Here is a 12367-nt window from a genome sequence, read left to right as displayed (position 1 = left end):
TGTTAGCCGGGCGGTGGTGGCGCACGCCTTTAATCCCAGCACTTGGGAGGCAGAGGCAGGCGGATCTCTGTGAGTTCGAGACCAGCCTGGTCTACAAGGGCTAGTTCCAGGACAGGCTCCAAAGCTACAGAGAAACCCTGTCTCGAAAAACAAACAAAAAAAAATATTGTTGCCAGGTGGTGGTGGCACATGCTTTTAGTCTCAACACTTGGGAGGCAGAGGCAGGCAGATCCCTGTGAGTTCAAGGCCAGCTAATTCCATGACAGGCTCCAAAGCTACAGAGAAACCTTGTCTAGAAAAAAAATAAAAAAATATTGTGTATATGTGTGTATGCACCTGTGTATGTGACACTTGCTTGTGTACTGCATTTACATGTATGTACATATGTATGGTATTCACACGTGTGCCTGTGTATGAATGTAACTGTGCACTTGTGTGTGGGTGTGCTTGCAACGGTGCACCAAGGAGGATGTCAAGTACTGTCCCTTGACACCTGCCTTATTCCTTTGAGACTGGATCCCCCAAAGAACCCGCAGTTTTCTCCTGTTTCCACACATCACCCCCACCCCTGCACTGGGGTTTGGGGTCATGCACAACCACACTCAACATCCATCTTTCTTCGGGGTGGTGGTGTTGAACGCATGTCTCTGTGCTGCTGTTTTAGCAGCTCTGCTCACGGAGCCATCTCCCCAGCCTTCTTCAGTGCTTTTCGCCATAAAACAGTCTAATTCAGGGCAGAGGGGCCAGAAGTTCAAGGTTGTTCTCAGGTACATAGACCATCTGAGGCCATCTTAGAATATCTGAGGACCCATCTCAGATAAATAGATAGATAGATAGATAGATAGATAGATAGATAGATAGATGGGGTAAATAAATTGGTCAGATGAGCAAAATTCTGCTAAACAGCATTGAGCAGCAAACAATTCAGACTGACAGGATTAGAAGGCTTGTGAACAGGAGATGGTTCATCCTTATTGTAGTTCCTTACAGAAAATGCTTCGTGGTTTCTTAAAACAAACAAACAAAAACATGATATGGAAAGGCTCACTGGGTAAGGGCACTTGCCACCAAGCCTGACAACCTGAGTTTGATCCCCGGGACTCACATGATGGGAGGAGGAAACCAACTCCTAATAACCCTGAAAACTATCCTCTGACCTTCACATGAGTACAGGGGTATATGCATGCATCACACACACACACACACACACACACACACACACACACACACAGAGTGCAGGGGCATATGCATGCATCACACACACAGAGTGCAGGGGCATATGCATGCATCACACACACACACACGAGTACAGGGGCATATGCATGCATCACACACAAGTGCAGAGGCATATGCATGCATCACACACACGAATGCAGAGGTGCATGCATGCATTATAAACACACACACACGAGTGCTGAGGCATATACATGCATCATATACACACTGTGTATATGTATACATATGTGCAAAAATTAAAATACAATGCCTGAGAAGATACTATTAGAACAAATAAATAAGGGGCTGGAGAGGTAGTTCATCAGCTAAGAGCAATGGCTGCTCTTCCAGAGGACCTGGGTTCATTTCCCAGAATACACTTGGTGACTCACAACCATCTGTAACTCTGGTTCCAGGGCATCCAATGTCCTGTCCTGGACTATATGGGCACTGTGTGCATGCAATGCACGGACATCTATGCAGGCAAAACAGACATACACATAAAAGAAAAAGGGAAAGTGAATAAATAAATAACTCAGACTCTATTAAATGATGAGAGACTAGGCTGCTGACAAAAGAATATTTATTAAAATATGTGTTTTCAAAATACACATCATCTTTAGATCAAAGGAAGTTAAATTTAAGTTACCACTTGCTCACAGCTCAATAATAAAGAGCAAATTTCAAACAAGAATTTGTATATACATGAAACAAGTATCTATAAGTAGAATCTAAAAACCCATAAGGTATAGAGATGCACACCTTTAATTCCAGCGCTGGGGAGGCAGAGGCAGGAGATCTCTGTGAGTCTGAAGCCAACCTGGTCCATGAAGCAAGTTCAAGGCCAGGCAGGGATACATAGTGAGGCTCTGTCTCAAAAAAAAAAAAAACAAAATGAATATATAAAAACCAAATCTTCTCTAGGAGTGAGACTATTTACACATATGAAAGTTATAGCACCCATCACAAAACTGGGAGAACTGTACAATATCAAATCCACAATATATCAAAGCTATTCAAAATAAATAATTCTATGATGAACATCTGCAGATTCCAATAAAATATGAAATATATTAAAGTTTTTTATTACAAATATATGGCTCAAATGCTATAGTTTGAAGATATTTCCCTTCTCGTCTGAGCCCTGAGGAGCCTCCTTCAAATGGCCTGAGCCTGTGGAGACCAATTATAAGGAACCACAGGGCTGCTGCCTTGGGGAGATGGGACTGGGGACATCCGGATGACATTTAGACGGTGCTGCTGAGTGGAGTGGGCCCTGGAGGAATCCTGATGTCTGGCTTCCCCACCAGAGCCCCTACATGTGTTCCCCCTCAGGAGCACAGTGTGGTGATTCCATTCCATCCTTCTAGAAGAGTCTGGGTTCTTCTAGTTCCTGTGGAAGGCGTCCTCTCTCCTTTCCCCAGCAGTTCTTAATGTTGGCACGGAGTGTTTCCCTCAGGCACAGGGATCTGGGGGAAGAGGGAGCCATGCCAGACTTCATACATGCAGTTCTTCATGTCCACGTTAATCCTAACTAGAGGTCAGAACATTTGAAATGGGAATTTATCTCGAACCTTTCTTTCATTTGTCTGTTTGTTCTGTGGTGCCCAGGGTTAGACCCCAAGGCTCCTGTTTGATGGGTGAGTGTTCTATCACAGAGCTACCCCAGCTTGCAACCCTTCATTCTTGGTAGTTGTCATTGTTTGGGAGAGCTTTTTAAAGTGTGTGCATTGGTGGTGGTGGTGGTGGGTTGTCCATGTAAGTGCAATGCCAGAGAAGGCCAGAAGAGGGCATCAGATTCCTGGTCACAACCCACTATTGTGCCATTGTCTCGTCTGGTCTGCAAGAACAGCAGATGCTCTCTCCAGATGAGCTGTCTCTGAGCCCTGCTGCTGTTTTGGGGCGGGCATTCCTATGGCTGGCCTGGAGTGCACTACTCAGATCAGGTAGGTCTTGAACAGTTAGTGAGCCTCCTGCATCTGCCTCCCGGGTGCTGAGTTGACTCTTGGTTTTAACCCCTAAACCAGAAGCATCATTTTCAAGTGTGATCTCCAGACCAGCTGACTGGAGGTTCCCAGGGTCATCCAGCCGCCTACTGTGGGCCCAGGACTCTACATGACAGCAAGGGCCAGAGGAGCGTCTGTCGTGGTGTGGACTAGATTCTCGGAGTATGGCTCTGGAAATCCACAGTCTGCTTCTCTTCACACATTTACTTTAAATTTTTATCACCATTTATTTATGGGGCAGGTTGTGACACAGCGTGACTGTGGAGGTCGGAGGACAATAGGCGGGAGTTGGTTTTTTCCTTCTGCCATATGGGTCCCAGGGATAGAACTTACACGGCAGCAAGCGCCTTTACCTGCTGAGCTATCCTGCTGGCCTTTGAGTCACGTGTGTGTGTGTGTGTGTGTGTGTGTGTGTGTGTGTGTGTGTGCGCGTGCGCATAAAAGAGAGAGAGAGAGAGGTCCTCGGGTGCCATTCATTCACTTTTTCACTTTTTTTTAAAGATTTACTCATTTTTTATTTTATGTGCATGGGTGTTTCACCTGCACACGTGTCTGTGCACCCTGGGCATGTACTGCTCTTAGAGACCCTATGAGGGCATTGGATCCTCTGGATTTGGAATTATAAATGGTTGTGAGGCACCTTGTGGGTTCTGGGAACCAAACTTGGGTCCCCTGAAAGAGTGAAAATGCCAAGCCACCTCCTCAGGCCCCAACTGATTTTTGGCGACTGTCTCTCATTGTCCTAGCTCTCAACAATTCCTCAGGCTGGTCATCCAGCCAGGCCAGGGACCTGCCCGTCTGCTCCCCAGTACTGGGGTTACAGGCACATGCCACAATGCCAGGCTGTATTTGACATGGGCTCTGGGCATCAGGGTCTCCCTCACGCTTGCAGGGCAGGCGCTTTGCTGACTCATCTGAATCTCTCCGCCTCGGTCTTTGAAGGTCAGACACCCTCACGCCCTCGGCCTTTGAAGGTCAGACACCCTCACGCCCTCGGCCTTTGAAGGTCAGACACCCTCGTGCCCTCGGCCTTTGAAGGTCAGACACCCTCATGCCCTCGGCCTTTGAAGGTCAGACACCCTCATGCCCTCGGCCTTTGAAGGTCAGACACCCTCATACTCCAGTCCCTTGCTGCATCTTGGTCAACTCTTGGATGAACATCCTGACGCCATAGACAGAGCCACATGGCCATGCCTTGCCCATCGTGACAAAATAAACCTCTTCTGTTCCTTCCACGAAGTATGACCGGAGTGTCCCCAAAGTAACTAACAAAGGCGGCCCTGAAAACTTAACCACAAACTTGAGTGCAAAGGTGTAACTGGTGACCGGGGCAATGTCTCAGTGGATGAACTTGCTACACCAGTATGGGATTGGAGTTTGGAACCCCAGATCCCACAGAAAAGTCAAGCATGCCTGGTAGCCAGCTGCAACCCTGATACACAGTAGGTACAGACAAGGATCTCTGGAGAACATGGGCTAAGGAGATTACTGCCAGTGGTGAGCTCTGGGTTCAACAAGACTCTACTTCAATAAATAAAGAGGACAGCCATCGAGTAAGACACAACATTAACAGCTGGCCCCCACCACAGATGTGCACCACACACACACACACATACGCACACCACACATACACACATACACACACCACACATACACACATACGCACACCACACATACACACATACGCACACCACACATACACACATACGCACACCACACATACACACATACGCACACCACACATACACACATACGCACACCACACATACACACATACGCACACCACACATACACACATACGCACACCACACATACACACACCACACATACACACATACGCACACCACACATACACACATACACACACCACACATACACACATACGCACACCACACATACACACACTCAGAAAACATGACAAACAAGTGCAAAGTATGGAGGTGTGGAACTGTAGAGCTGCAGAACACACGTGGTGAACAGAAATCCACATTTCCTCAAACACATTTGGACGTAGTTGCTTGAAGTACAAGCATTTCTACCCATTTCAAGTCTTTGGGGAAAAACGGTCAATTCCAAGGTCAGCTGACTGGCCTCCGGGTTCATAGCCTGCCTCCCCAAGATCGTGCCTCCTGCTTGTCAATCTCTGTGTATGCAGTGATGGGGTGAGGCCCGCTGTGTGTGTGACTGGGTTTTCTCACAGTATGGAGGTAAGTGTGGGATGCAGTATGTCAAGTGTGTGTGTGGGTTCTGTACCTTTCCTAACTAGACCATAGACAGATGGACACACTTTAAAACACACCAAAGACAGGCCTGGTAGTGGTGGCACTTGCCTTTAATCCTAGCACTCAAAAGAAAGAGGCAGGTGGATCTCTGTGAGTTCAAGGTCAGTCTGGTCTACAGAATGAGTTCTAGGACAGCCCCTTTCTACACAGAGAAACCCTGTCTTGAAAAACCAAACCAAAACAAAACAAAACAAAACACAAAGACACCAAGAACATACCTATGTCAGGTCAATGACTCAGGCCTCCACGGTCCTAGAGTTCTAAGATAGATTGGTGCGATCTCGTACCCACACCCAGAGCTCTGGATTGTAAGCCTGGATCTGGAAGAAAAACAACAACGAAACCAAACAGTTCTGTGAGAAGTTCCAGATGCTGGCTCTAGTGGAAGACTTTGCATCCTCACACCAACACTCCAGATACTGGCTCTCGTGGGAGACTCTGCCCTCAGACCTACACTCCATATACTGGCTCTCGAATCCACATCCTCGGGCCCACCTTCCAGATGCTGGCTCTCGTGGAAGACTCCGCCCTCACACCCACACTCCAGATGCTGGCTCTAGACTCCTCATCCTCAGGTCCACCTTCCAGCTCTCCCATTCCCCAATCCCACCTCCCACATTTAACCGCACTGCTCTCTGTCTGTCCAGCCCATCCCTCTGCGCCCCACGTGCCCCACACCCACCCACCTCTTCACACTCCTCCCGGGACACCCAGATCCTCCAGCCCATGGACCGAATGAACTGGAACCGCAGTTTGTGGAACATGGGGCGCTGGGCATAGCTCTTCCCGTAGAGGAAGTAAAAAATATCTTGTTTGGGGGCCTGGTTGTCCTCCTCCATGTCATTGGCCAGGTACCTGGGGAGGAATCAGAGTGTTGTAGGGCTTTTTACCAAGGCGGATCCAGAAGCGGGGCTGAGGAAGCATTTCATCACTGGACGGCATCAGCCCTGCCCAGCGTGAAGGGAGAGCCAGTCCACTGCAGACAGGAGCCTGCCACATGGAGCAGAAGACTCAAGCATCTACAGAGCCCAATGCTGTCCTTGGCGTTCTCGACACAAGATGGCCTCAGGATTCCCGTCTCCATCCTTTCCCTCTTCCCCCAGCTTGTGTCCAATGGCTGACACAATCTACGTTTCTGAGTTCTCTACTTCAGTTGCCTCATGGTATAGACAACACACTTTGTAGGACTTGTTTGATGAACTGGAGAGCAAATGAATGAATGAATGAATGAATGAACAAATGAAAGCGATAGTCAAGGCATGATCTAACACTGATAACTTCATTGACTGGGTAGTATAACCTAACAACCCCCAACATAAACAGAATTAAGGTGTCCCAAGAATGACAGAATTTTGAGAAGCCCCCCTTCAACAGGTGCACTGTAGGAGGACTCGGGAAAAAGAGGGGGCAACATCAGAGACTATAACCCTAAATATCCTGCTATGGTGGTGTTCTATTGCAACACTGCTGGAGGCAAAACCAGAAGATTAAGGAAAGCAGCCAAGAGGTCTTTCGCCCACTTTTTGTTTGATTTGAAATGTCTTCCTATATTGCCCAAGTTGGCCCCGAATGCCTGAGCTCAAGAGATCCTTCCACCCAAATCTCTGGAGCTGCAGGAGGCTCCTCATCACACTGATTGGTCTCAGTGTTTCAGAGTTTGGACCGATTTTAGGGGGGTGAAGTGTCTCCAGGCACACAACTGTGAGACACGCACACAGAAAACACAAGGTCAAAATGAGGACAAGGAATTGGGAAGGGTCCAGCCAGGAAGGGAGGGAGTATGAGGGTGATGGGGGAGCCAAGTTGGAGAGCATCTGGACAGAGGTCGGAGTTCACACTGGGCACTCCAGCCTCAGGAGGAGAGTGATTTCTGGTGCAGTTTTCTGGAAGCCTGGGAGGGAGTTGCCTGCGTTTTCTTACAAAACAAGCCCACTAGACTGGGACAGGCTGGCAAGGGAAAGCAGCAGGGGGCATCTTACTCGGGACTGGAGCTGTACCAGGAGGCCTGAAATGGACCATGGGATCCAGGGGAGAAGATGGGATGGTGTGTGGTGCTCAGAACAGAGGGAGACAGTCAGTAAAGGAAGCACAGCACCTCAGCCCTTGGGGACACTTCTATTCCATCTTCCTCTCCCCCCAGGAGGGCTCTGTGTGTTAGAGTCATGCCCTCTCTTCTGTGCACACGGGCATGAGCAAGCAGCCCTCTGAGAGGCCATCTTGAATCTCAGGCTGTCAAGTACCCAGAGTTTTCAGTTCTCCAAGTGAGGTTACAGGCTCTCTGCTGGTAGGCACACATCTCTAGGGCTGCCCAGAGAAATACTGTCTCAAACACCAAACCAAAACAAATGGGAAAAAAAGAGGAGGAGGAGAAAGGAAAGCAAGAAGGAGGAGGAGGAGAAGAAACAGAAACAGCAGCAACCTCTTACAAATCACCTGCCCTCTTTGGGCTCCAAATCCCAGATCTTTCCCTGTTTCCTCTTGCTTTGTTGCACTATTTATTTTATTACTGTATCTGTGCATGGGTGTTTTCCCTGCTCAGATGCTTGTGTTCCATGTCCATGCCCAGTGACCAAGGAGGCAAGAAGAAGGTTTCATAGCCCTTGGAACTACAGTTATAGACAGCTGTGAGCCATCAGGTGAACCCTGGGAATCAAATCCAAGTCTTTAACTTCTAAGCCACCTCTCCAGCCTCTTATTCACTTTTTTAGTGTGCGTGAGTGTACATACGTATATGTGTATGTGTGGTGTGCATGTGTGTGAGCATATATATGCATATGTGTGTATGCATGCTGCATGTATTCATGTGGGTATGTAGGTGCATGTTTGTGCATGTGTACCTGTGTGGAGGCCAGAAGAGAACATCGGGTATTGATCCTCGGGAACCATCCACCTTGTTTTTATCTAGAGCCTCTCTCTGGGACACAAGTCTTGCCAATAAGTCTAGGCTGGCTGGGGAGTGAGATCCAGGGATCCTGGCTTTTCATTTGGACTCTGGAGATCTGAACTCAGGTCCTTATAAATGTACGGCAAATGCTTTACCGACTGAGCCATCTCTCCAGTCCCTTGCTCAGATTTAAAAATAAACATTAGCTTCCCAGCCCCCACATGGCAGCTCACAACTGTCTGTGAATCTAGTTCCACAGGATCCAACACCCTCACACATATATGAAGGCAAAAATACCAATGCGTATAAAATAAATAAATAAATAAATACATTAGCTTGTTTTCCCTCATAAAGCCACAAAACCAGGCATAGGAGGGATGAAAAGTCAGAGACCCACTTCTCCTGACCCACATCCAGGGCAGGGAACAGAGACCAACAGGAGGGGGCAAAATACTCACAGAGCCAGGAAGAAGTGGATTGGCCTATACTGCCAGGAGAAGAGCCCGGCGCGGCTGAAATAAGCTATGACCATAGACAGGAGGTACTGAAGGAGAGAGCAGATAGGAGAGGAGCCATCACACCCTGGAGAGGAGGACCATAGGCATAGGGGAAGGGGGCTGAGGGGGTGTGAGGCTCAGAGAGAGCCCTGAGGTTTGGGTGCCTGCTGGAGTGGGGAAGGGAGGGTGAAAGGGGCCTTCAGGAAGGCCAGGTCAGAGGCAGGAGGCCCTTGTTGTTCCAGCATGGCTGGCTCTGGGTCAGTTCTGAGGGAGGACTTAGGACAACTGGGACAAGGAGGTCTTTGCCCGGTGGGAACAAAGGGTCCCAGAGGGCTGTGGGAGAGAAGAAGCAGTTCCCAGGGTAAGATGGTGACCATGGGGCTCAGACCCCAGTGAGGCAAGGGTCTCCTGTCCACTCTGTAAGACACTGCCAGGCCCTGAAGAGAGGCACTGGCAGGATATGGAGGGTCAGGACTATGTGACTTCTGGTGGCTCTGGGGAGGGACAGAGGACGGTGGTCAGGGAGGTCCCTCCCCAGGCAGGACAGGATCTGGAGCCCAGCTTGGCGCACCTTATCAGACACTCTCAGAGTCTTGTCCCAGGCCAGGAATTTTTTCACCACAGGATCCTCTGTGAAGGAAGCGCATGTGTCATGGTGTGAAAGGGAAGAGCTTGGGGAGAGCCAGGAGAGCTGCCTCCCTGGGGGAGAGCCAGGAGAACCACCTCCCTGGGGGAGAGCCAGGAGAGCTGCCTCCCTGGGGGATGGCTCAGGTCAGAACCCATGAATAGACACAGGAGCAAAGGATGGAACGGGCACATGTGCCAGAAGTCCCACCTGGACCTCCTGCGAGGAGATGCTGAGAGAGGCTTAGAATACAGTGCCATGCATACACGCTTAAATGTCCTTTATGTATGTGTTGTTCGGGGATCAGTCCCAGGTCTTCTGTATCCTGGACAAGACTCCACCACGGAGCTCCATCCTCAGCCAAGGATCAAGATGTCTCAACAGCTGCTGTTCCCATCTGATGTCTCAGAGGTTATGAACATGGATGTGCTGAGCTTGTGTGGGCAAAGACACCCCCAGCTCAGCAAAGTCGGAGCTAAATAATAGCTGGGGTGGTGGATTCTGGCTTCTCTCATCCCCGTGGGGACACATGTCAACTCTAGCCTAAGCCCCTGACACCTATGCGTCCCTGAGACTCAGGTGAGCTTGAGCCTCCCAGGCTGACCGCTCTGGACCGGGAGGGCAGCTTTCCCACGGGGAAGGAGGTTGACTGGAAGCTTCCTCCTTCACCTAATGAGGGAGCCATGCAGGTGTCACCTACCCAGCAGCCTGGTGAAGACCTTGTGGTGTTCAGGCCTCACCATAGATGCGCGCCTCCTCCTCAGCGTCATCCTGAGCCCACACAGTGTCTCCACGGACCACACCGGCTCAGGTTCAGGGTCCAGCAGCTCTGCCAGGTCATCCTCAGAATCCGATGACAAGTTCCTCTTCCTCTTTGGGCTGGTGGACACAGGCTGGGAGTTGGCCTCCGCCCTTGGTTCTAAGTGAAGAAACCACACCCCAGCGTGTGTGAATCTCAGCCCTGCCCCTTGATACTCCAAACACCCCAAACCTCTTCAGCTACTGCCTTTCCCCAAACCATCATGCGGATTCCCTCTGGTCTGATGGTCACCTGCCTCTCATCTTGTCCCCATCCCCTCTCCCCGTTCCTCAAGACTCTTCCTCATCAGAGACAAATTGTTCCCATACTAAGGAAGTCTCTTCTCTGTTCTGTGTCTGACTCTTGGTGCCTAGCCCCTTCCTTGTACTGCGGGTTTTCAGTCCATGTGACATCTGTGTCTGACTCCCTGTTCTCCTGCCCCCAATCCTGCCTCCTGGGCCTCCTTCCTTCCTCCTGCGCCCTTCCTCCTTGCCATCACCCTCTCACATCTCTCCTCACCCAGTCCCCTCACCTGCTGGTCCTGAGGTCTCCCCATGCGTCAGCACCCCAGGTGAGGGCCTGCTGATGCCAAGCTGAGGACTCTGTCGCTCAGAACACAATGTCAGTTGGCCAGAGGTCACAATTCTCCCAACATGTTTCCTCCCTTCCACAAATCCCAGACTTCGGTCTATCCCGCCCTCCTCCTGGACTCTTGCGGGATCCAGGCCTGATGCCCCATCCCTAGTTTGAGGAGATCTCAAGAGTGGAGCTCTGAGAAGACACTATCGTCATTTGGGTTGCCTAATTCCATGGAGTGTGTCCTTCATATGAGGAGTGCAGGAGCCCGTGACGTTGTCAGCTTTTCAACCTGAAAAGCAGCTTGAAAGAAAGCTTTGCAATTTATGGATTAATAAGTCCACTTTCACAATCTAGGGTTGACATGTCTCCTGCCACTGACCTAGACTCCTTCCATGAAGAAAACCATCTTCCACGTCTGAGTTCTGCTTTCCCCTTGTGTACTGGGTAAGGGATGCCTCGGTCATCAAGAGTGATTGGTGTGCAACCAAAAGAACCTGAGTTCAAATCTCAGCAACCACACAAGCCAGACACAGTGACCCAGGTGGTGTGGTGTGGTGTGGTGTGTGTGTGCACGCGCGTGTGTGGTGCAGGAGGGAACAGCAGAGTACCTGGTTTTCGGCTGCTAGCCTAGCTAAGATATGAGAAATAAGGCACAGAGTGATAAAGTCTACCCAGTGGCCCCCTGCCTCTTGCACACTCAAAGATATGCATAGGTGTGAATACACATACACGTGAAGAGAGGAAGACATGCAATGTTGACTTGTGGCTTCCCCAGAAATACAGATGTTTGTGTTAAGCTTCTTGATTCTAATCGCTGGAGTTATCATTCTCGTTCCCCCACGTGTGTGACAAACGGTCAGATTCGGCAATGGGTTCCTTTGCCAATCGAGTCATCTCACCAATCCTCCACCTTGTGTTTTTGAGACAGTTTCCTACTGAACCTGGAGCCTGATGACTCATCTAGACCCGCTGGTCAGCAGATGCAGGAGAGTCTCCTGACTCCACCTCCCCAGCTCAGATTACAGGCCCAGGCCACCCTACCTTCTGTCTTTCTGTTTTGTTTTGTTTTTCTGGACAGGGTTTCTCTGTGTAGCCTTGGTTATCCTAGAACTCACTTTGTAGACCAGGCTGGCCTCAGACTCACAGAGATTCATCTGCCTCTCCCTCCCACATGCTGGGATTAAAGGAGTCCGCCATCACCGCCCACTTCTTTTTTTTTTCTACATGGGTTCTGGGGATTTGAACTCAGATCCACAGGCTTGCATGACAAGCACTTTGCTCATCTTCCTAGCCCCTGGGAGAACACAGGAGCAGCCACCTCCTGGAAGTCACATGGAGAAGTTCCAATCATGTGCAGGAGGGGTCCCAACAGTGGATGGACTGAGGAGCCAAGACAGATGGAGGAAACCCAGTACTTACGATGGAAAAAAGCGAATTTAGATGGCATGGCACGCAGAGGCAAGCTCCAGGACCCGACCAT

General features: G+C 49.8%; 1 protein-coding gene across 1 annotated transcript; it reads right to left on the bottom strand.

The window, feature by feature from the left end:
• Positions 1–5723: 5723 nt before the first annotated feature.
• On the bottom strand, positions 5724–12367 carry LOC121465090 (speedy protein E4A-like). The gene is made up of 6 exons (XM_041678274.1): positions 12307–12367; positions 10210–10428; positions 9456–9514; positions 8846–8931; positions 6190–6358; positions 5724–5823 (listed from the first exon to the last, which is right to left on the bottom strand). Exons 1-6 carry the CDS (start codon positions 12365–12367, stop codon positions 5764–5766), a joined length of 654 nt encoding a protein of 217 aa, XP_041534208.1. The 3' UTR covers positions 5724–5763.

This window comes from Microtus oregoni, unplaced genomic scaffold (genome assembly GCF_018167655.1).
Source record: "Microtus oregoni isolate MIOR12 unplaced genomic scaffold, Mior012 000029F_ref0000214, whole genome shotgun sequence".
In the NCBI taxonomy this organism is placed as follows: Eukaryota; Metazoa; Chordata; class Mammalia; order Rodentia; family Cricetidae; genus Microtus; species Microtus oregoni.
Note: the sequence above shows the minus strand (reverse complement) of the source record. Positions and strands in the feature narration are given on the sequence as shown.